Raw genomic sequence first — 25810 nt, forward strand, 5'->3', positions numbered from 1 at the left:
ATTTGCCAGGAAAGGACAATCACTGCGTTGAGGTCAGATGCTGTGACAGCACCACACTTCTCTTTCTCAGTAACACAGTGAACATTTTTTTCACAGTATGTTGTGCTGAGTGAGACAAAGATCAAAAGGACACTTGTTATCTCCAACATCATATTCAACAGACAGAAAATTGAGTAAGCTGTAGAAGTCTAACATGAGTTTTAGAAACAATGGAGGTTCTGGAGCACCAGAAGAGCTTCCTATGGAAGGCAGAGGACTCTAAAAAAGAAGGAAGATTTAATCCCTTGCTGAGACTAAGCTTCTTGCCAGGTTCCCTATATACAAGTCTAGGAAGCTTTATTGCAGCAGGTCAGCCTAGGTAACTGGAAGGCTGCCTTCCAGCCCCTCACAGAGTAGCAAAAGGGAGTTTAACATGCGGTAAAGCCACATGGCCCCAGTTGCCTCAGCCCATCCATGGGGATGGGTGAGTGTACAACAAGAGCAGCTTCAGGAGCTGCATCTGAAAGAGCAGCTTGTGAAAGCTTGAACATGTGGTGCCACAAACTTCTCCCTCAGAAGGCTGAGGAAGCCAGCTGCCAGGAGAGCAGGCTCCAAAGCAAACTGCCCGCATCCTCTAACGCCAAGACCACCTCTCCAAGGGGAACAGCGTGTGTAGGGAGGTGCTGTCAAGCACTTCCTCACCACTCAGATACCTAGCAAAACCACTAAATCCAAATGGTATAGCTCACAGATTAGCCAGGGCACAACAGCAGCTCTCAGGCACTCACAGCTTGGGCTGCATTTCAGCCAGTTCCTCAGACATCAATCATCCCATGCAGATGCCCCAACAGCTCTCAAACTAGACACCCACTTCCCTTTGATCCCATACAACACATTCAAGCAGGCAAAGGTGCTCCCTTCTCATCAGACAAAGAGAATATTTGCTACCAGCATCTCTTGCTCCAGGGTCTGCTGCAACACAGACAAGAAACATGAGAGGCAAAGGACCTGTCCGTGCCCTGCCATGTACCTGCCATGTCCCAGACACCTGTAGTGAACCAAAACAACACCTGGCCAGACATCCACACCTCAAGCTCAACCCAGCACCCTCAGGAGCCACTAGTAGTTTAACAGGACATGGAGAGCAGCAGCTACTGGATCCAGCAGCTAGAGCTCAGAAAGGGGTTTTCCAAGTGCACTGCTAGCACACCAAGCATTTGCCTCCATGTTACGGTTTTGCCAAGTCGTGGGCTATCCTCAAGGGAGCTAATGAGAATACTATCTTCCTTATTCATGAGAAAAAACCCCACAAACAACCAGCTACCCTCTACTCACACTGAAGTAAAGCCAAAGCTGTGAAAGGTTTTCTTCATCTATGGAGCAAATGGGCAGTTTGGGAAGGAAAGCAGTGAGAGAAGAACACAAAGGGGACAACCTAAGTGAAAAGGTGATGGGAAGAAGCTGCTGCTGAGCTTTCCCCACAAACCTGCACAGCATGGTAGACCACAGGCACACCAGAAAGACACGGGTGTCGACAAAGCAGGGACAAGTTGGCTTCCCCAGGCACTGTGGGTGTTGCATCCAGCTGCCAGCAGTCCAAGAGGATCCACTTGTCCACACCCAATTCTACACAGACCCGTGACCAATTTGAGAGAGTCAGGGACTGCTGAAGTAGATCTTACAGTTACCATTTGCACAGCTGAGCCAATTATTGAGGCCAACGAGCCTCCTGTGGAAGGAGACCTGCATGGCTCAAGATAATAATTTACAAAGTCCAGTCTCACAGCTGGAGATACGACTCTAAACCAAGTCCACAGCAGTAAGCTGCCATCCATTTGTGCACCATGTCCAGCTCTGAATCTTCAAGGACATGATCTGAGGTACTCAAGACCAATGCCTTATGCTTGGGCCAAGGCTGGTCCCTCGTAGGTCAGCTGGACTGGGGAGGAAAAGCAACGACTGGAGGCTCTCCCTTCCCCAAGCTCAGCAGAGGAGCAGACTTTTGCAGACAGAGCCCTGCCCCACCAAGGAGGGCTCCTGCAGACTGCAGGAATCTACGGGGCTTGATGGGATTCACGCAACAGTCCCTAAAGAGCTAGCTGATGTCATCACAAAGCCTCTCTTGATGATTTTTGAGCAGTCATTGTCCTGATTTTCAAGAAGGGCAAGAAGGAGGATCCCAGAAACTACAGGCCTGTCAGTGTCACTTCAGTGCCTGATAAATTGATGGAGAAGATTATTCTGGGAGGTATTGAAAAACATCTGAAAGACAATACAGTCATCACTCACAGCCAGCACAGCTTCATGAGAGGAAACCCCTGCTTATCAAACCTCATTTCCTTTTACGACAAGATAACCCACCTAACTGATCAAGGGAAGCCAGCTGGTACAATCTTTTTGGATTTCAGTAAAGCTTTTGATACTGTCTCTCACAGGATCCTATTGAACAAGGTGTCCAGCACACAACTGGATAAACACATCATGGGATGGGTGAGCAACTGGGTCAGGTGCAAAGGGTTACAGTGAATGAGGTGACATCAGACTGGAGACCTGTCACTAGTGGGGTTCCACAGGGCTCCATCCTTAGTCCTGTGCTCTTCAATATCTCATAAATGACTTGGACACAGGGCTGGAAGGGACACTAAGCAAGTTCAGAGATGATACAAAACTGGGAGGAGCTGCTGATGCCTTGAGGGCAGGGGAGGCCCTGCAGAGAAACCTGGACAAATTACAGGGCTGCACAATTACCAACCATGTGAAGTTCAACAAGGGAAAGTGACAGATTCTGCACCTGGAATGTGGCAATCCTGGATGTAAGGACAGACTGGGGAATGAGTAAGCTGAGCAAAATAATCCAGGTAGAAAAATACACACACAAACTGCAAAGCTGCATAGGTAATAGAGATATAAATTACCAGTTCCACAATTCTGCCACTGCATCACTGTGCAACTAGACAACATTTCTTTGGGAGGGGTGAGGAAGGATCAGGCTGCTGACAGGATTTTTTTTGCAGCAGCATTATCTGAAGAAGTGATGTGGAACTATGATCAAACATTTATGTAATTGAGGGGTGTACCGAGTATTTCTGAGGGAGGCGTAACCTCTTTCAAAGGTTTCTACACACTTGAGGTTGTATTTAGGATTTAGGGAGTTTCAAACAAGTCAGGGGTGCAGAACAACACACAAGCAAAAGGTGTGCTTTACCTTCTGAACACAGCAGTTAGGAGCAAGATCACGAGCTTACCCTGCAGGCAAGGGTGAGACAGGCACTTAGTGCAGAAACAAGGGATGAAATAGCAGACACCCCCAAGCCCTGAGCTACAGGGCAACCCTCAGCCTCCAACTCAAGCTTGTGTCCTGCTCAAGCAGCTAGGAACCCTGCAGAAATCGGCAACATGTGGGACCCTGGATTAGCATTTCCAGTTCCTGGGAGCAGCATAATCCATGACAGCGATGCATTTCCTCCTCCCAACATACACCCAATGCTATGCCTCTGATTAGCCTGAGCCTCAAATGAAAAAAAGTAGATGCAGGAACTGGCAGGTATGGCAAGAAGTTTACACGACTCTGCATTTTCACAAGATAATTTAAAGCCTGTTCATGCTTCAAGTAAGGCCAGTCTTTAGCCACGGAATTCTTCAAGCTACATTAATCATTATGAAGTAACTAAGGGTGGGGCTTTTTGTTAGTAGTTTTTTTGAGGGTGGGAGAAAGGGTTAGTTGCTGATTTAGGGTGTTTTTTAAAGTCAAAGCTAAGAAATACAGCTTTAATTCCAAGGAAACAACACAAACAAAGTGTTCAAAGCCTCTACTGGCAGCAAAACTCCAGTGCTGTAATAGGACTTTACATTTAGATGCTGCAGCCATAAAACATCAGCATTCAGCTCTCGATCCCACTGCTGCCTGGTAGGATGCTCTCTCAGGAAAGAGGACCACCTCCTGCTTGATCCCCCCCCAGGAGGAGATGGGATTAATGTGGCAAGACTTTGAACGAGGCTGTCTTTAAAATCAATAGAGCAGCTTTAACTTGTTCTAGGATTCCTCTCAAAACACCTGGGAATGTTATTCTCCTGCAAGCCTATGCAGACAGGCTTGAAGAGGCAGCATCCATGTTAGCCACTAGCAGACCTTCGCACACAGGGGTATCAGCTCTCAAACTACAGCCCAGTCCTCCCTGCACAGCATCCCTGCACCACAGGGCATCGCTCACAAAGCTCCAACCCAGCAAGCTTTGCACAAGCAAGAGCCACCTGATTTTATAACCAGCACTCAGCAACCCTATGGGGCCACAGGGACATGACCTGCAGTTACGAGCTCAGAGGAAAAACCCAGTCCCAGCAAGGATGCAGATAACCTTCTACCAGGACTAGAGGAGTGCAAGCCAGAGTCAGCAGCCTGAAGCTCCCAAACCACAGCCAAAGTCCTTACTGCTGTGCCAGGAATCTGTTTTCCTGTCAGCCAGGGATAGCTCTCCCACACCGTCAGCTGATATCCCCACTTGACCTAAACTGCACAAAAGGAATTTAAACACTGAAGTTCATTTAAGCAGGTACTGGAGGGGGAATCGAGTTATAAGTGAAAATATTGCCCTCAGTTTTATAGCCATTAATAAATAAATAATTTTTAAAAATTCTATTGCTACCACACAACTCCCTATTAACTTTTCCTTATTTCTTCAGGGCAGAGTCAGGAATTAGCTTCCATATTTCTTGGACATTATTTGTTGTGCTATATGAGAACTGTAAATTCACAATTCCTTGTCCTCTTAACAAAAAGCGAGCCTCTTCTTTTCCCCCAAAGGGCACACAGCTCACTTCTTCGCAGAATATTTGTATTTCATCACTCACCACAAGAAACAGATGTCAAAGGTTGAGAGGGTGGATTTCTTTTTTTGCAGCATTCAAAGATAAAAGCACCTTCATGGCCACAAAATTTGTTTGGCAGCTTAGGGAGGCCATCTGTCTCCGTGGGTGGTACACACAGGCACTTTGGAGGGCAGGGACAGCAGGGCAACAGAAATTCCATGACAAACCCCCTAAGTACAGGGTAGGCTGGAGTGCATACCGTTCTTGTACTTCTGGGCAGTATTGGTTTTGAAAGACAAGCCAACAAGAAAGGAAATCCCTGCAGATGAACCCAATGGCATTTCCTCCACACCACCTCTTTCAGAAAGACGAAGCCGAGCAGCTCCTCACCAGGGAGCAAGTAATACTGTACTGGCCAGGTGGGTTAATAATTGACAGCGGGCACTTCACCTACAAGTAGGCTTGTAAACTTTTAAAGTATTAAGTATTCCAAAAATGCAAGACAGCTCCAGGGTATAACAATCAGCCTGCACCACTTGCCCTTGCTGCCTGGTGCATCTGCAGGAGCACAAATAAGACTGGTACATGGCCTGGGGTCTGGTACCTTCAGCTCGTGCTCCTCCTGGTGAAGAGGAGAGGAGAAGTGGTGTGTGCATGAGGGGTGCTGGGGGTGATCAGGGATCAAGATCGAGGAAAGGAGAAGGGCAGAAAGATGTGGGCACTTCAGTTCCCCAAGCTCTCTCCTCTTTATCAAAACAAGGAGCAGCTCAATATGAAAAGCCATATGTAAAATCTGGAAAGCGTATGCAGAAAGGTAAGAGGCTAGGAAAACATGCTCCTTTCAGAAAAGCACAGCCCTCCCAGGCTTGGAGACAGACTTTACCGCATCAGAAACTCCCAGACAAGTTGTGCATGTGGTCAGATACTTATGGTCTATCCTAGACTTTCCACTCACCTCTAATGAGGAGTACCTGGCATTCCTGGAGCTTGCTGATCACTTCTGCCACAAACAAGCAGCCTCTTAACAAGCTGTTGCTCTGACCCATGTCGTAAGTCCTAGCTGAACTTTGCTGGCAACACAGCCCTCGCACCACCAAACAGACCCTTGTAAAACAGAACAAGGCACCATTCCCATAACTCATCTGGAACATCAAAGGAGACTGCTCCCTACTCAGCAGGGAACAGTACTTTTTTTTTTTAGAGGCTACTGGAAAATTCCCTTCTGCAATTCCACAGATACCCTCCTGGCTAGAGCAATCATATCTCTGCAGCACCATCCTCCAGAGGTGAGGCAGCAGACACAGGCAGGAGGGAATAGTATGGCCTGTGACTAAAAATGGTTAAGAATGTGGCTGAAAGTCTCTTCCCATATAAGTCATTATTAGTTCATCCACAAGTCAGAGCTTTCTTTCCTACTCCATGACTGCTCCATGGCATGGGTGTTTCAAAGGTGCTAACACTCAACTGCCCACTGTGAACAGAGTTCAGCAAGCTCAGGAATGGGAGCATGGAAAAGCTGCCCAGATGAGTTGCAAGAAGTTGCAAAAAAGGGGTTGTGAACACCCAGTTTTGTGAAGTGTTGCTGGAAAGACACTGGGCAGGGGGTCACAAGTCTGACACCCCTCAGAAGCTGCTCTGGAGGGGACCCCTCAGTTTCCCCAGGAGCTTCACACTTGCAGATGCAATTAACACCCATTTAGCCGGCTATCCCAGAACTTCTTGGGAGGGGAGACTGATCAGTGCTGGTGCTCGTCATGTTTGGTGATGGGCGGGAGAAACTCGCACAAATGGGCATCAGGACACCTTGTACGGATTTCAGGACAGGGAAAATGTATTCAAGAACAAGGCTAATCTCACACAGGCTGGAGGCTCTGGCAACAGAGCTGGTCAGCAAAGTCTGTGTAACATGCTGTTCTAGCAAGTTCCTGCAATCAAAGCAGCAGGACAGTTAATAATATGTTTTGCTACAGAACAAGGTAAAAACTCATCAGCTCAATCTGATTCATCAGTGTGCATCACTACAGAAGATGATGAGGTTGAAGAAACCCCAAAGAGAAAGGAGGGCCAGCGTAATTCCTCAAGGCCCTGGGAACACAGACCAAACAAACTGCACACAGGGGAGAAGGAGAAGCCTGGAGTGTCTCCAGCAGGATTTAGCTCGGCAGGTACAGCACTGCACTACAGTGCACCAATGCTTGTTCTGCAGTCCCTCTTCTGACTGCCACACTGGAAACAGAAATATCACAGAAGTGTATGTGTGAGATCAGTCACACTATGAAGGAACAATGCAATTAGACACACATTGTCAAGTTCCTTCACCAGAAACCAGCAAGATTTTAGCAGCTCTTGCTCAGGGAAGAGATCCAGCTGCCTAAACCCACAGTTACAACCATGCTAGAAACAGAAACCAAGAGGTTCCATGGAAGCTTTCCTTTTGAGGAGTAGAAAGATTTTAGAACAGCGTAAGTGTTGACACAACTCCAGGCAAGAGCACTCTGTACAGTTCAAATGCTGACCTCGCACTCATCATTAGAAAAAAAAAATCACCCTTGATATGTGGGGGCATATTTGAGCAACAAGATCAGATGTCAACGCTTACAAATGCAGGTTGGAATATGGAGAAGCCTGTTCCCACTCATTAGCCCTCCACACACTCCCCCCGTAGTGAACAAAGTACCAGTGGCACCAAGGGATGCCTGACAAGAGAGCACTCAGAGTAATCAGTAAATACTGACAACCTAGAGATCAGCTTTATAAGCAACAGGTCCAACAAACACCCAAAGCAGCTGGAAGACAGGCTGAATGCATCCCCCTTCCACAGAACACATCTGCATCTACTTTCTTTTGTGAGTGTGTGCAAGCCACTGGGTGTCTCAGTAAGGCATTGATAATTCCTGCAGGGAAGGTACAGCATTTTCAGAGACACATACTTGTTTTGAGGAAGCAGCTGTTCCCTTCCTGAATTTTCAAACCACAGTTCAGCAAACATCCATATACCCAAACGGAGATGGGTAACAGGGATACAAGGAATGTTCAAGCACACTTTTACCGTACAGAACTGCTATTTCTGAGTACTAAGCTTCTCTTGATTAGATTGACAAGAGAACACTGACCAGCTCACAGCCATCTGCAAAACCTGTACCCTGATTCCAAAGGTGTACACAGGCTTCCCCACCATCTTCCCAGTTCCTAAAGGCAAGCCCACGCCACAAAGGACAGTGACCTGGTTTTCTCTGGGATTGCTTTACTTTTCTTCTTCGTATACTGATGTTTGGGTTGTTGCTAAGTACTGCTTACTCTAAGTCAAGGACTTTTCAGTTTCCCATGCCCTGCCATTCAGTGAAGAGTTGCACAAGAAGCTGGGAGGGAGCACAGCCAGGACAGCTGACCCAAACTGGCCAAAGGGATATTCCATACCACAGAACATCATGCTCAGTGTATCATCTGAGGACAGCTGGCCAGGAGCCACCAACCACTGCTTGGGAACAGGCTGGGCATCAGTCAGTGGGTGGAGAGCAACTGTACTGAGCATCACTTGCCTTCCTTGGGTTTTATTTCCCCTCTCTCCCCTCTTCATTACAACTACTATTATCACTGTTATTATAATTAATATTATATTTTACATTAATTAAAATATTAAACTGTTCTTAACCCACAGATTTTACCTTTTTTTTCTGATTCTCGTCCCCATACTACAGAGTGAGGTGGGGAAGAGTGAGTGAGGGGCTGTGTGGTACTTACTTGCCAGCTAGGGTTAAACCAGGACAGACACAAAAGACGACTGAAACTCCTACTACTTAAAACAGCCCGACACAAGATGAACTATCACAGTCCTGCTCCTCATATACTTGCTGCAAGGATGAGCAAAAAGGAGGAGAAGGACCCACTCTCAAACATTTCTAACCTCAGAAAACCACGACTAACTATACTGCAGCCCAACATTCGGACTATGTGGAAGATCAGTAATTACCACATGTATTAGAAGCCATTCATTTTGTTGAGCTGTCCAGACTAGCAAAGCTCTAGGGTGGGAAAGAGCACTCACTGGATAGGAAGGCAATATGTTTTGCACCCTAACTTCAGAAAAGTCAGGGTTTCTCCAGCAAGAGCTTTCCTACACAGTTTCTGAGCCATAAAAGACAGTACTGAACTGCGGATGACAAGTCTCATCAGCATCCCTATTTACAGGGAAAAACCGAAGCCTCTGCTGCAAATCCAAGCCTCCACTCACAAAAGTATCGGCCTTTCAACTGAAAAGTTATCTACTCTTGTGCTCCCCCACCTTCATTTCCCTTTGCTGTTGCTTTCAAAGTTTTGCCACCATTCCCACCCAACCTCCTGCATTTTCCCAGGCTTGACGTTTCCTGCATCTCTGCTGCTCCCTGCTCTTCACCCACATATACGACCAGAAAGCATTTGCCCTGCCTGGTGACCCTTCCTACCAGGAGCAGCAGAGCAGTCAGTGAGCTGAGACTTGGCACCACACTCATTGAGACTCCTATTTAATTTTCACCTCCCCCCTCCAAGCTCCTGAATCAATGCCAAAGGGAACATTCATTTTGGCAGTCAAGTCTCCCAGAAGAAAATAGCCAAAGTGCTGGGGGTGGGACCAAGCCAGCCTATTAATAGGCTGATTAGAATATGAATTTGGGGAACTACTCCCAAATATGCTTACCCTCCTGGACCTAGGGCTCTCAGGGGTGGAGTGGAATACCTAACTCAGCACTTTCAACTTCTTTACGGCATTTGGAGCCAAGGAGGGTGGAAAATCCTGTCTGTACCCTGCCTCACAAAAACATTGTTTGCCAGAAGGGCAGCTGAGCTATTGTTTTCTTCCTTTCTCCCCCAGAAAACATGTTGTTCTCATACTTACATAGCAGCTCCCTCTGCCTCACCAGAAAAGACCTAGAATTGGAAAGCTTCCATCTTGGATTAAAAAGGGCGATATCAACAATTTTGATGTGAAAAACAATAAAAAGAGCTACTCCAAGAAGCAACACTGAAAAACATAAGATGTCTCAAGTCCCTTCTCACCACCAGCTTCTCCAGAGCACACTAGACTGCTGAAGAAGACAGACTCCATGGATTGTTAGTGATCAAAACTTTTAAGATATTTGAGAGTGTAAAGAGACAAATGGTTTTGACTTCAGGAGACAATCAGATTGCTATAGCTGTTAAAGCATGCTTTCTTCCTTCCAGGTGGCAGCTCAGAACCTCTCCAAGACCCCTTAAAAGTGCTGGGATGAGGCAAGCATGCATGGTGGCAAACAGAGTCCAAAGGCAGCAGAAAGTGGTACATGCCTACTCCATCATAGTTAGAACCCCCTCTCCGGCACACCCACAAGGCTGCTTCTCCAGTCTTCCTGAAATCCAGACTGTCCTTTCATGTCTTCACATTTTCCCATCAACAGACCTCCCATTCCAGCCTGATGCCTCAGCCAGAGAGTCAATCAGAGACAGAAGGCAACACCTTGTGACCTCAACCTACATTTCGCCAACAAGCATGACAAGACCTTCATGAAAACTCTGCAAAATTATGCCGTGAAGATGATCAAGTTCTCTTTTTTGTTCATGTTTCACAAACATCTCACAATCCTAAGCCCTTAGAAGCTGAAGGAGATATCAACTACATTCACTTTTTACACAGTTTGTCACATTGGAGCCACACTCTTTATCAGGATCAGAAGTTCTCCTTACCACCTACACACAAGTAACACTCAGAGAGGACAAACTCTTCCTTAGCTGGGAGACACGTGGCCCCTAGTCAAACCTACAGTTTTACCTTTGCAGCAGTAAATATGCAAAGACACACAGGTTTCAAAACACATGTCAATACACATTGAACTCATCTGTCAAACTAAGGAAAAAGCAAAACTAGTTTAGCATTATCAGACACACTTGACGAGACTCTTCTGTAGCACAAGACGCTGCAGCACCTGTGTGCGGCATGGCACACTCCATGTACCAAATGAAACTGAAATCAGCTTGCCAACAAGCGAGGAGTTACAAGTTTTCACACATCTCAGATTTTACCCTAGCTTTTACAACTCTTTGCTGCCTTAGCATCACCCAAGACATTTCAAAACCTTGCTGCAAAGAAAGAATTGCAGAAAACACTGTTTTTAACACGCCCTATTAAATATTTAGGCCCTGATTCTCAAGCAAATTCTTTGCCTCTGATGGCAAGTTAGGCATGCAGACTTTGGCAGATGTAGGATCTCAATTCCTCTGAACACAAACCCACAATCTACCACCAAGCAAACTCTCTCAAACCAAATCTGCATGCTGTGTGTGTATATACAGGTAAATACAGACACATGCCAAACTTTTTCTGCAGAATTTACTTATGATTGAACTGCCTCATCACACCTCAAGGCACAATATTGTGGCACAGGGAAACTTTGGTAATCATCTTTCCATCGCTCTCATCTTATAGGTTATGCTGGATCACTGACCACAGAGCAATTAAGTTAAAAAAAAAATTGATTTCACAAGAAACCCAACTGATATTAGTTCATTTTTTGAATTCCTGAAAGAGGCATTTAATTAAGTGAATGGGTGCACTTCCATCACAAAAGAGGGGCTCTCCCCTTCACATTTCATAGAGAAGGAAAACAAAGCAGAGTCCAGACCTACTTCACCCAACAGGCCTCGAGTTCTTCTATTAAGCCAGAAACATCCAGGAGAAAACTCCCAGACTTGAGCTTGAACCACTAAATCTGCTTCAAAGCAATTCCATTGGTAAGCTAACGGGTGCAGGAGACTGTTCCTACATCCACTTAAAGCAGCAGATGCTAATCTCTTCATCTGCCACAGATACACAGGCCATTGGGGTCTGGACAGGATAAGCTGAACAGATGTTTAAGTGCACATTCAGCCTGGAGAATCATCTCCAGGGCTCAGCTGCTAGCTGCACAGGACGCAGGAACTAAGGGATTTCTGGAGAGCTTTGCAGGACACAGGAACTAAGGCAGTTCAGACACCTGTCCTTTTTTGTACCGTTGCTGAGAGAAGCACTAATGCCAGCAGGAATGTGGAAGCAGCATGCATATGTCGTACCTACAGCTCCCAAACGCTCACAGATACATCCAGCCCAGCAAACTGATCCATACCTAATGGCAAAAAGAGCATCGTGCTAAACCTTCAGCCCCTGCCACGTGGCCTGGCCTGTTGACAGGAGTCTCTGAGCAGATATGCTCTGCCTGAAGGGCTGCTCCCAAAGCAGTGCCTGGCCTGTACAATCTAAATGCACAAGCCAGCCCCAGCTATGCAAGGAGAGCTCTCTATTTTCCTCCAGTAAGGAGAAAGGGCAAGAAGCCCAGAGAAGGATCTTAAAGATCTCATCAGGCATTGGCCAGTGACCATCCCAAAGTTGTGACATCAGCTCTTTTCATTTCCTGAAATGCACAGGACTCCTCTGAGGCAGGTACAGCCTCTCCCACACTCAGAGAGGGGGCAGAGAGGTTCAGTTTGGTAACTTCGGAGGGACTCTAGGAATTCTTCTGGGGGAAGATTCAGGAACCAGCAATAACACATACTCAAGAGCAGCTGATGCTTCATGCCACAGCAGAGCCACACTTACGTCCGCCACTGGATTCCAAGGGCCTGTACCTACCTCAGGTGTCCCAGGCTGTAGTACCGCGCCTCTCCGTCCGTGGAGCGAACCACCTTGACGGTGAACGTGGGCTGCAGCTGCCGCAGCTCCAGCAGCACGATGGCCAGGTAGTGGATGAAGAGCAGGGCGTCCACCAGGGACACGGCGTACTGCACTATCCCCTGGTAGTTGGTGTCCTTCGAGTCCAAGATGCGAACGCCGTAAAAGAGCCAGTAGGAAAACACAAAGAGGAATATGAGGACCAGCAGAAGGGCCCGAAACACAAACACCCTCGGTAGATCTGCCTTGGGTTGGCGGAAAAAAAGAGCCCAGGTCCCAATCAGGAGAATGAGGAGTTTAAACGCCACAGAGATGAACAGTCCCTCACAGACAGTACCACACGGCTCCAGATCATCTCGCCACAGGATCTGGGGTAACAGAATGAAGGCAATGGGGGTAAGGAAGACTAGGAGTCCGAGAACAGCTGCCACTGTTAAGCCCAGGTAACGTTTGCAGTCCAACCCAACACTGTCTTCCAGATCCTTACTGATCCGGGCAATGTCCTCCTGGGAAATACTGTGCTCAGAGGTGCCTGTGATTGCTGTCGTGGTCTCACCCCAGTTGTCATCCTGAAGGAGGAAGAGATAAACAGAAATAACATTGAAAAAATCAGGCTATTCCTTCCAGATGTTCTATTTTTCTTACCTGGAAAGACTGCTATGACAGCCTTAAGTTCCAGAAAAAAAAATACATAGCAAAAGCAACACCTTCAACACAGTGAATAATTAACCCTGACAATTAGTAAACGTTTGCAAACAGCAGCAACCTGTCCAAACCAGTGACTATAAACATTAGATGCTAAAAGCCCGTAACTGCAGAGCAGGTAGCTCAGCTTGCTGTGCCACTCACTGTACCCCCAGAGGTGGTTCTTCCAGCACATTTAACGAGTAACATGACATAAGTCTTGGAAACTGTAGTAATCACCAGTTCCCATGTCCAGGGCAAGGACTAGTATTCTTCCAGCCCACAAATTCTGCAGTGCAACTGCACCACAAAAGCACCTGGAAGGGAAATTTTCATTTCAGTGTTTCAAGCCAGTTGTTGTTGTTACACAATCAAAAACATGTTCACACATTATTTTTCCATCCGTAACAGAAGCAACCACACCTCCAGCAAGTTCCTCCACTTTTATTGTCCTCTACAGTAGCACTGCTCTCAGTAGCTGACAATCTAACAAAAGTTTACTTAAATCAACACATTACAGGTGACCACAGAGGATATTTTCAGGTATGGGGCTTTTAAGTTCAGAGGATCCTAGACTGCCAAGTAGCTCTGGTATCACATCCCAGGCCATTGTCAGATGCCACTTATTCACAGAGAGGCTTACCTGAAATACAGTCACCATATAGGCAAGGTTCAGATTACACTACGTGTTCTGAAAGTCTCATTTCTTCCCTAGCTACCATCAGACAATGTCTGCTTTGGTTCTCCCATGTTACAATGCCTCCAGTTGCTCCTTCCAGGTGCTAGCAGAGCCAAAGAGTTACACTGACATGTATAGATTTGACTCACAGCTGCTGCTGGAGTGACTCATGCACATAAAGGCTCCTGATGCTTCCCACAAATGCATGCCAAAGAGTGGCAATGCATGTGCTCTGCTGCTTGGCACCTGGCACCTTTGTAGCTGCAATGCTCACTCAGAACCACACTTTTCTTTTCTTCCTGAGAATATCTTCCTGCAGCCTGTGTCATTAATAGCATTTACAACTTCCCTCAGACTTCTCCAACTGCCCATGCTGACCGAAACAATCTATTTTAAAGAGACAGGCACGATTTTAAACCTTTATTCACTTCTTTTTAAGGGCTAGAGGAAAGAGTCTTTGGGAAAGGAGTAGACTGAGGCAGCACAACTACTTTGAACAACTCCCAGCTCCAGGGATTTAACTTGTAATGCACTCCAAGACATGAATACCTCCCATGCCTAGAGCAGTAGGGTTTTGAGACAGACCAACCACAAACAGTCAGCATCTTGAATTAATATGAGGGGTTTTTTGAGTCACTTCTCACCAAAGCAGAGGCCCCAGAAGAGATATCTGCATTGTAGTATGTCCTGAAAGGCAGCATATTCCTACCACATTTCCCTCTTTAACAGCATCTCCAATAAAGCAATTTAAGCATTTCAACTATTTTATGTTTATGCATTAAATAGTTCTGCATAGTTTCCTCCATTTGATGAGCTGCAAAATCGTGAGGAAAAGAGAAGGGACAGGAACACCAGAGCAGCTCAAGGCTACATCCCAGAAGACAACAGGCAACCCTAGTAACAGTCTACCTACCCCTTACAACTCTTTCTACTTGAAAAAGTGGACCACAGCCTAATGCAAAAAAATGTGCAATTATATAGAAACCATAGACTCAGAGAATGCTTTAGGTTGAAAGGGACTTTAAAGATCACCCAGTTCCAACCCTCCTGCCATGGCCAGGGACACCTTCCACCAGACCAGGCTCTTTGAAGCCCCATCCAACCTGGCCTTGAACATTTCCAGGGATGGGGAATTCATAACCTCTCTGAGCAACCTGTTCCAGTGCTTCACCACCCTCACAGCAAATAATTTTTTCCTAATATCCAATCTATACCCACCCCCCCTTTCAGTTTAAAGCCATTCCCCCTTGTTCTATCACTTCATGCCCTTGTAAAAAGTCCCTCTTTGGCTCTCTTGCAGGCTCCTTTCAGATACTGAAAGGCCACAAAAAAAGGTCACCTCAGAGCCTTCTCTTCTCCAGGCTGAACAACCCCACCTCTCTCAGCCTTTCCTCACAGGAGAGGAAATATGAGGCTGAATCTCTAGTGGTACATGGTTGTTGGACCTAACTGAGAAAAGTCTGGTTCACACATCAACTTATTTAGCTTTGGCTTTAATTGAGAAGGTCTGCATGAAAACAAGGACTTAAGAATTTGCCTTTAGAACTATTTGAAATAAAGCTGGGACTCATGAAAACAAGCATCTGATTACAAAATACCCAATTACAGGACATGAAATGAGCACACCAGTAACTACACGAATACTGTCACAACTACCACCAAACACAGTTTGGCTGGAAACTGGACACTGGTTTTTTTGTTTGTTTTGTTTTGGGGTTTTTTTTGTTTTTTTTGGAAAAGGTAGAACTGAAGCACCACAGCCAAGGATTAACCCCAAATCCAGCCCAGAAGGTACTGATGCTGCACTCCAGGTCTTGCAGCACCAGCCATTTTTTGAAAATAAATATGCATCTTCACATCACCTGCTAGAGCAGAGAGAGCACTGGGTCCATCCTAGGTGCAATCCAAATGCAGCATTATTCTAGTTTTTATTTAACCCATTGTTAATGTACCAGCTTTCTCTGAGTTCACCCTCTTTCACAGCTATTTCACACTAGTTTTACATTTCTTTACTCCTTTCCCTATTGGAATCCTGATTCTAATGTACTTTGCATGATTACCTGGAGCAAATCCGGCTTAAAAACTGAAATATACATACAAGTGAAAGGGTTGGCCTGAATAATGCACAGTGAGATGATGGAAACAGATGTTTCTATAGAGCCTGGCAGATGACACTCAGGAGACAGAGCAAATTAGTGCCCAAGGAGTTGTCACATCAGCACTGGTGCTGCCAAAAGTAACGCCCTCAGAAGAAGACAGAAGTGACTGAGACCTTGGCTGTAGGCACAAATACAGGGCACCCATAAGTCATGATTCTTTACTCAATGGCATGCAAGCAATTCTTTCTTCCTACCCACGACCAGTAAGTCACACACACAGCACACACCCCATGTTTATTTTCACACCCTCCTTACCTGGCCCTCCTCTGCCCGAGAGGCGTCGTTCCCCAGCAGCGGCTCTGCAGGAGGTGTCTGGATAGTGACGGACTTCTCTGACCGACTGCCATCTTTGCTTCGGGGAGATTTGTGTCTGTCCCGGCTCCTTGTGCAAACAGAGGAGGAGAATAATGTTACCAGTTACTTTCCAGGGCCTGAAATGTGCTGCACCTCTACCTGCAAAAGGTGCCCCAAGCATTAGATCAGTCAAGCTTGTCCATCTCTTGATAAACATAAACTCAGGCTGTGACAAAATGAGCTTTGGAGGAGGTAGAAAGGGATCTTGCCCAGAGAAGGTGACAGCCTGGAGGCTGGGACAGACCACTCCCTCAGTGATAGGAGAGGAGAGGACAGAGATGCACGCCCACCACCTCATGTTCTCTTGAAACAGCTTCCTGTTCAGTGCTGTGCTTGAAAGGGAAGCCTGCATTCTCCAAACAACTGACAATTCCATTTGGGATTTACTGGTCTACACAGTTCTCTACCTACAATAAAATGTCTCACAGGGACATGCCCAGTTAACATAAGGAGTGAATCAATACAGCTTTAGTTCCTGCAAAGCAGAGTCTTGTCATCTCTGACCTTAACACTGTAGGACAATCGGTGACGTTTATTTCCACTGGTTAATAACCTCAAGTTAACCTCTCACAAAGAGAGCGAGAACATCAAGGGTACAAGGCCAGTCTTTATTTCCAGAGTACACTTGCAGACCTCACAGCTTCTCATCTGAGAAAGTCTCAAGATGAATTAAGCCCTACCAATCTGCTCACCAATGTGTTCCTCTCCCTTCCCACATGGACAGGAAAGCAGCCTTTGCACTGGAAACCCTCACTGTGCTCAGGGACTGGCTTAAACCTCATTAATATCCCAGCTCTGCCTCTCTCTTAGAATTACCAAAGCCCAAAGGTTTCATGGGATGACACTTTTTCCAATTTAAGGGCTCTAGGATTTTTATGTTGTTTTTGGAACTCTGAAGGCTTCTTTCCACACAGCATTCTAAGTTTAAAAGGGCAATCTGTATTGGGGGTTGGATGCTAAAGAAGGAAAAAAAGGCAAACAAGAGCTGTTTTACTCAATAACTGGACTGTGAGCAAAGAGACTTCATGGAAGAATTCTTTTTCCAACCACACAGGATAATTGCTTCCGAATTGCAAAATTATTTTGGACCAGCTCAGTAATAAGATGCAAACACTAAGTGACACAGATTTTACATGTAAAACTAAGGAAGACATAGGAAAAAAAAGAAAAACCGAAAATGTTTCCAAATAATCAGAAGTTTCTGAGCAGATGGGTTTTCACGCTGTTGAACTACCACAACAGAGAGGACTTGCTATTCAAGTTCAGAAAAGCCTGACTTCTAATCCAATCAATGCTGATAAAGGACTTGTTGCCTACTCAAGTACCACTCAAATTCTATTTAAAAAAACCCCATTAACAGAGTCGCCTGGAGGAGGGTGGGGAGAGGCAGGAAAACTTCTTATTATAGAATAAAGAAATGGCATCAGAAGACAACCAGCAATTACCAGTTTAGGAAGTCTAAGAAGTCTTCTCCCCAGATATTGCACTCATCCCTCACCCTTGACAAGGGGAGTTAGGTGATCTTTTCTTTCTGCTGGCACTATCCCAATCTTTTTGGCCACACATAACCCCAGCATACATCCAACAGGTTGAATATCACTGAATTAGCAGCTTCAAGTCTCCCTGTGTTCCCCATGAGGACTCTCCCCGTGTTATCTCCTCCAGAGATGTGCGCCCACTGATTTTATCCTGGCTTACAATTTTTTTCCCCATAGGACATGTCCTAACTTAGAGCAGTAAGTAATTAAAAATAAACATTTCCTTACCCTTGTCTGTGAGCTTTTTTGGAGTGACCTGAGTAGTGGGAGTATCCCGAATATGTTGATTCTGTATCCATTGCAGCAGACATCGGGTCTGCACGGAAGGGGCACAGATTTTATTTAGAAGATGAGTTCCTGGTGCTCCTGAGGTGGAGTCCGTGGTAAAAGTGCTTTCCTGGGTACTCTTTGCTTCCCAGTCATCGGTGAGATCTGGTCCCCAGAGACTGAGCGAGCTTCACTTAAAAGGAATCTGATCAGAGGGGAGGGGAGGGAGGGCGCTTGGCTTCTCACGATCGGCCTAAGAAACGAGAAACAGGCATGGAAGTGCACTCTAAGCAAAGCAAAACATCATTCCTACTGCAGGAATTCCCTCACTTTGGCCACTTATCACACTCATCAAGCCTGTCCTGGTCAATACCTCTTTCCGATCTAGTGAAACACACGCATTTGAAGAGCTTTAAATGAACTCAATGCATCTGTTTTGCAGGGTCTAGCCCATTGCTCTAAAACTCTGGAAGAGACAGACTAGGCCACCTGGTAGAGACAGAGACTTGGAGAAGGCGCAGCAGCCTCAGATACCAAAATTCACCCACAGAAAAACGACCAGGCTCGGCTTCAACACCAGATCTCTTCTCCTGTGTGACACACAGCCCAAATAACCCCAGATTCAGAAAGGCAGCATTATAGACTATTTACAGGAGGAAGGGGTGGGCGTGAGGGCAACTTTCCTAGGAGAAATGCTGCAGAGAATCAGCCCACCGTGCCTGAACCTGCTTTGTTTTCACAACTTCGAGGTGTGCCCATTATACAGGCATTAGTTACTATACAATCAATGGCACTATGAACACCTCCCTCTCTTCGTAACCTTTGCCTCCAGAAGCTAATTTGGGCCTCGAATAATTCAATTTTATTAAAAATCATCTCTATATATATACACATACTAATAACACTGGGGAGAGGTGATTAGAGATCACATCTAGCTTATATGGGCCAACACTTCTTAGAGTGTACTTCCATTTGGAACAGCAGCTTAAGTCACATCTGTAAAGGGCAGAAGAGGGTCATGTTTTTTTGGAACAGGAGCAGGGGAACATTAGAACAATTCCCAACAGTTACATGTCAAAACCCCTGAACCCTGTGGGAAGGAAGGGTAGACATCAACCTGCTTTCCAAATCCACATCCTGCATTAGGTGATAAGAGAAATGGACAGGAGGGGAGTTAAGGAGTTAATCACCGGTTTGGGGAAACACATGCAAATAGGGAAGAGGGAAGGGTGGCAGCTACAGGACAGAGGTACCTTGGCACAGCTCAGCACTCCTGTGGCACACAGGAGCACTCTCACACGTCTTTTGCCCAGGCAACTCCTGCCCCCAGCCAACACAGGACTAAAGCCATGAAAGTACTTTCAGAGCGGGCAAAAGACGACTTTAAAATTAAATTAGATCCCTCCATAGTTTTCTGCTCACAGCAGTTTTCAAAGCTGTTAGCAATAAAACAGGCAACCACCACTTTCAGCCCTCTCCTTCCCCAAAGACAGAGGGACAATAACAGAAATCCTGCTTTGGCCAACTATTCTTGCCAGCCATAAGATTCCTCCACTAACACCTCCAGAAAAGCTTGTAACAGAGAAGAGAGCTCTACCACATGCAAGCTGTGCCAAAGAATGAAGCCTCTTCCCCACTGGGCTCCTTGGCCGGCAGTGCAATCTGCAACGAAGTAAAGAAGCACCCCCACTGCATCCAGAGATGCAGGTATTAGCACAAAACTTGGATTTCCAGGGCTCTTGGAAAGCACAAAGGTGTGGGGACCTTTTGTGTACAGGATTCCCAAGCTCTTAAGGGCACATTGTGCCTTGAGAAAACTTAAAGGCATCAGAGAATACGGAAAGGACAAATAAGGATGGGATCATAAGGCCCAGTTTCAGGAGGAAAGGAATGAGGATGGATTTAAACACAGTAACACATAAAGCCTAGGCACAGCACAGTTTGGAAGATGGCATCATTACAGTAACAAGAATAAAAATCCCCCAGCCTAGGACGTGATGTTAACACTCATTAACTCCCGAGATTTGCACACAGCCTGCAGCTTACGGCTCCAGCAATAGGCTGTGACTCATTAAAGCTGATTTTTACCTCTACTGTCCTGCTAGGCAACCACAGAAAAATCCTTCCTCTGTGTTTGTCTTCCTCTGATAAATGGGGGTGAGGCCACGACCCCCCTACGTTCAAAAAGCACTATGAGGAGATGGCTACACAGGACTTTGCAGTCATTAGGCACCACAGACCAGAAACACCCTCAGATGAGCAAAAGGTGACACACATTGTAGTCTTAAACCACTGTTTGTCATGTTACTGGAGTCTCTTTGAGAACAACCCCTACCTTCACAGATACATTCCACTGCATTACAGGGAAAGGAAAAGCAAGGAGAGCTGCTGGCATACATCAGGAAGGGTTATGTATTTTTCCTAGCCCTCTAGGAAAGTATAAACTCTCACCCTTTTCCTCTAACCACATGAAAGAATTTTCCCCCGGATACCTGGTAAAAGAATCAGAGCTGAGACAGGGACTGGGAGTAGAGCTCCTCTTTTGACCCCTCTCACCCCATCAGCACGGGATCATACTTCTCTGGAGGCATCTGGGAACATTTCTGCAGGTAGAGGCTGCTGTGGAAATGCACAGGCTGCCTGGGCAAGTACCATGAACAAGCAGTGCCCATTTGATGGTGAGTGAAGCAAGGCAGTGCTGGGCACCAGGCAGGAAAGACCAACACAGGAACATCAGGGCAGGCTGGATCACGCCAACTTTCCTTTTCTGTGTAAGCAAGAGCAACGGTTTTGACACAGCTCTGTGAAAAGTCAACAAGGCAGCCCCCAAAAAACATCAGGTCTCCTGGATCATCATCAAAAGCAGAAATCTTAGAGGTATTTTCCAACCTAAATGATTCTATGATGAACTCAGGGACTCTGCACCATCTCCTTGCCCTGACTTCAGGGCACACCAGTGGAAAAATAGATCTTCCTGTCAAGGCACTCACCGGACAGTCAGGAACAAAATTTATCTGCCCAACCTCAGCTGGAAAAAGCAGAAGACCGCTGGCTTTGCCTGGTGCCCAGCCCAGGCTGATTGTCAAGAAGGCTTCCTAGATTTGTCCAACAGAGGGTAGCCTGGATTGCTAGACACCACTCCCAGGCAAGGAGGGAGGAGCACAGCCCAAACACACTCCTCACAGCCATGCCAAACCTTCCCGTCTATTTTACAGCAGGAAGGCAAGGCAGCCTTACCCCAGAAAAGCTTCTGAAACTACCGTGGAAGAGGTAAGGAAGGGACCAAAAGACAACTAACAAGCTAAACTACATCTTGGGAGCTCTTCCAATGGCATAGACCGAAGTCAACCCTGGATTAGCCAGCACCCCAAGAGTGCCTGCCACCAGAGCCTGAGGAGACCTAGAGAAGGCAAGCTCTACATGAGTCCTTCATAATGCAACCATACCCAAACCAAGCACAGTCTTTACACACCTCTACCACTAAATCACTGTTAATGATGATTCCTACCCTAACCCTCTGGGCAAGAACAACTGTTCTGGTTAAAGCAGCAGCCCCTTCATTTGGGGCCTCATCCCTTCACAAAAAAAAGTGAGTTCAGAGTCTAATGTAGCCAACTAAAATGGCTTCACAAAAGATCATTACATGTCACAGGACTCTGCTGAAGGCATGGTCTGTTTGCAGAGCTTCTGGCCCTGCATGAAACAAAGCTCTTCTGGCCTGAGGGTACAGTTGCACTGTATTTCAGCGTTGACAAGAAAGCTGGTGTAAGTAGCTCCCACCTCCACACCACGGTTCACCACTCTCGGTTGTGTCAACACAATTCTCAGCAAGCAAACAGCACTGCTGGAAAACAAAACAAAAAATCCCTTTTCTCCCCCCCGCCACGCTTTTGTCTTGGATCCTTTCCGTGACCTAGTTCACAGCACAGCTCAAAACATCAAAACCAACATCAGGGTGAATAGCAGCACAAGCGAACAGCTAGAGGGGAGATGGGAATGCCTCCTCTGCCTCCACCACGACAATTGTATAACCTGTACACCCAGAACTTTGCTCCCAGTAGGGCCAGCACTCTCACTTTGCCTTTCCCTTACTCACTGACAGCAGAAAGAAGCCAAGTACTAGATGGAAAACAATGGTAAGGGCACCCCAAAGTAAATTTTGGGACCCTGTCCTGGCAAGGAGGACTGCCACACCCTGCATGACAGTGAAGAAACTTAGTTACCCCTGAATACTGCAGAGATCACTGTAATTACAGTTTCTACGCAGCTACACAACTCATTGTAACTCCCTCTTTTCATATGCTCATAAATCTCAAAAAGAGTTCTTTTGAATTGCTATTTTCCATGCTGGAAGCCCAATCCCATTTCCAATGAAGTTTGCTTTGTGATTGTCTTCAAGGGAGCACAGTTTGGCTCCCAGCCCAAGAGAAATTTAAAAGAGCAAGTTACATCTTTAAATCAAAGAGGGCAAACGCAAACAGCTCTCTTTTACATCCCATGCTTCCCCGATGGATTTTCCCCTGTGAAGTGAGGCAAATAACTCCAGAGCAGCTCATCTTTGAAATCTTTGTACAGTTTCAGTCTTACTCTGTTTAAAACTTGCAATCAGTTAGAGTTGATTTACCAGTTAGTTCATGAAGTTATATGTATTTGGAAGTGCCATCTGGAGCACAAGCAGCCAAAAGTGTCCGTGAGGATGTGCGCACAATCCAGCTCCAAACGCCGTCAGCCTCACTTGTTAAACAGCACCAGCTGTCTACAGGGTAATGGATGCCCACAAGCTATTGCACTGAGAAATCTTTTTTCCTTCCTTTAGTGAAACGAAGAGCTTTGCAAATCAAACACACCGAACCTCAAGCGCTGAGGGTTCAAAAGTAAAAACAATTAAAAGACGGCTAAGCAGTGAGGAAGCTTTTCCAGCTCTGGCATTGGCTTGGCTGCACAGTACTGCTGCAGTGCATTCCCATTATTCACTTCAGGAAAACGAGAGCTTGCGTAACTTGCTGTGTTCAACTGCAGACATAGTAAGACCTATGAGCAATGCCACAGGAACCTCTTGCTTTTGAATTTCCTGAGCAGGCCCCAATCCAGCAACTTGATCTGTAAGCACAGAAGTTCATCCATGCTAATCTACCCACAGAGCCAAGACTTTCAGTTTTAACGGCCAACGAGCTCTGGGAAACAAAGTTTTTCCAAAAGATTTTCATTTATTTTTGCATGCCATTAAATAAGGTCAATTTTGGCCATATATATATATATATATATATATATATATATAACTAAACCAGGGCTTTTACTCTATGGTGGTGGCTCTTGATTTGCAAGCCCTTCATTTAAAAAAAAAAAACGTTTAGTAGTCAGCAAATTCAATCCCTCTAGCAACAGGTTCTCTTTTCTTTTGCTTCTCAGAGGCTCCTTAGAAAGATTTCATAGATCCCCTGGAAATTCCAGCCCCAAAGCTGGAAACCATTAGCCCATGACACGGATATTTCAGCAAGAAAAGCCACTTGGTTTATTGAAGCAATCCACTGTTCAGTCAGAACGTGCAACAACACGGCTCTGAAAACACAGCAATGCTGCTTCAACTGACAAGAGAAACAGCCAGGCAAAACCACCACCCAAGTGAGTGGTGTTTCCAAGCAGTAACCCCCAGCCTCCTACCCCCCTGTTACACAGCTGGAAGCTCTCTACCTGGGGCCTGTCTGTGAAGCACTTCCCTGGAGGATGTCCTCTGCCCACTCCAAGAGCCACATCTGCACTGTCCAAGTTCCTCAAGCTCAATGAGCATTCAAGACTATCATGCAAATTATGTCTCAGTGCCATCCTGTCAGACTGGTGAAAGCTTGTGCTACCTCACTCGTACATCTCTCCTGTGCTGCCAGACCTTCCAGCACACCTCTTCATCCCAGAGCCATGAAACATGGTACAAGGTATTGTGGCCTCACCCTCATGACACCAGAGCACCTGTGTGCCCAGGAATACAATTTTCCATATTGACATTTAAAGCCTTACTGAAACAAACAGGGAAAAGAGTCTCACAGGACACTACTGACTCTACCTATCCCAGCAGGCAGTACCTGTACCTCATTTTCAATATTTACTTTTAGCCATAGCACTTAGATACTGAGCTAGCATTAAAAGGTATGAACTGCAAAAGGTTTCTCTACTGAAAGAGCACCCCTTCCTTTAAGACACTGCATATCTGCCAGCATTTTCTATTTAAATTTAGAACAAAAAAGAAGTTGACAGACCCAGAAGAAATCCCCAGTATGCAGCACAGTGGGACTACACAGTATGGAGTCTCTCTCTATCTCCCTCCTGCTCAAATCTGTACAAGTCCAGTGCTATTCTGTCCTTGCAAGGAGAGAGGGCAAAGGTGTTTACCCCTGAGGAAAAAAACCACTGATCTTTAATTTGACCCAAGTCAGAAAATTCTGACATACAGGCTAATGAGAAACTAAAAGAAGTACTAAGATAGTTTTTACATGGGTTCATTTTCTTCTTCCGAATGACAGTACCAGACATGGAGAAGCATAAACTTACTGTTTCCCACCAGCAGAACTGGACATCACAGTTCTCCACTTGGGTCTGCCCATCAGGTCCCCACACATCACAACAAGCCCTATAGCATCAAAGCCACATTTCTGACACCATCCTTCGCCTTGGTTGCCAAAGGTGGGGGTGTAAGGAAGGCAGGCTACAACAACACAACGTGCAGTTCTGCTAGGACAACTGCAGTCATTTGGTAGTGTTTCCCTAATGCTGTATCCCAGTCTCTCAACAACAGTAAGCCCTCTCCAGGTGCACATATTCATAAGACAAGAGCCACTAGGAGCAACCGCCACTGCTAACCAAAATCAAAAGGCCAGAAGCAATCACTGGGAGCTGCTGGTCAGTCACTGTGAGCAGTTAAATGTTTGCCTGGCTGGTTCCAGTACAGCCTGGGATAGTTCCAAAATTTCAGCTATAGGGAACATTTTTAAAGGAGGCTTGCTACAAGACTCCATTCACATTTATTTTTCAAAATTAACAACTGAAGTGATCACAGAGCCAACACTGGTCTTGTAGCTGCGGCCAGCTAAACAGCCAAACCCCAGTGGGGGAAAAGAGCCAAGCATGGTCAAAACGAAGCTTTTCAAAGGTGGCAAAGCACTGCTGAAGCTCCCTTCTCCACAGCTCTCCTCCTCGAAGTCAGGCTGAGCTCACAGGCAATGATATCACAGAACACACTTCATAACATCCTAATTTGCACTTCCAGCCAGCGTGACTCGATTTCTCAACTCTTTATAGCTGCACAAATCTTGTGGGCAGTTCATTACGGACAAACCCGGGGCCAAAGAAATCCCACTGCTCCAAACAGTCATAGAATCGCCCACCTGCCTCCCCACATCGAAAACCCTGCCATCAAGCCACTTTCACAGACTCCGCAATTCAAAGACTTCAGCCCTTGGCATAAGAGAGTTAGCTCACCACCGTGACAATTTTCTGAATAAAAAACCAAACCCCGTGCTGCCCAGCGGGATGAGCCCAGACACAGAGCAGTTTGTTTCACACGGCGTGGGCAGGCAAGGCACCATCAGCCATTCACACCAGCGTGGAGCCTCACGCACGAACAGCACACGGGCTCCTTCCAAGGCGAGGTTCGGCAGCCAGAGCGCTGCCCGCCGTGCGGGGCTGCGCCCGCGGCCCC

General features: G+C 46.2%; 1 protein-coding gene across 2 annotated transcripts in view; it reads right to left on the minus strand.

Moving 5' to 3' along the window:
- VANGL1 (VANGL planar cell polarity protein 1) overlaps positions 1 to 25810 on the minus strand; it is a 45965-nt gene that overhangs the window by 19667 nt on the left and 488 nt on the right. For both annotated transcript variants that reach the window (XM_042031758.1, XM_042031760.1), the window contains exons 2-4: positions 18082 to 18373; positions 16217 to 16343; positions 12401 to 13008 (exon numbers count right to left, since the gene is read on the minus strand). In XM_042031758.1, coding sequence (XP_041887692.1) covers positions 12401 to 13008; positions 16217 to 16343; positions 18082 to 18164 — 818 coding nt within the window. In that variant the 5' untranslated portion in view covers positions 18165 to 18373. The remainder of the gene's footprint in view (positions 1 to 12400; positions 13009 to 16216; positions 16344 to 18081; positions 18374 to 25810) is intronic.

This window comes from Corvus kubaryi, unplaced genomic scaffold (genome assembly GCF_017639235.1).
Source record: "Corvus kubaryi isolate FWS band 111438036 unplaced genomic scaffold, C.kubaryi_AGA036_p1.0 37341, whole genome shotgun sequence".
Lineage (NCBI taxonomy): Eukaryota > Metazoa > Chordata > Aves > Passeriformes > Corvidae > Corvus > Corvus kubaryi.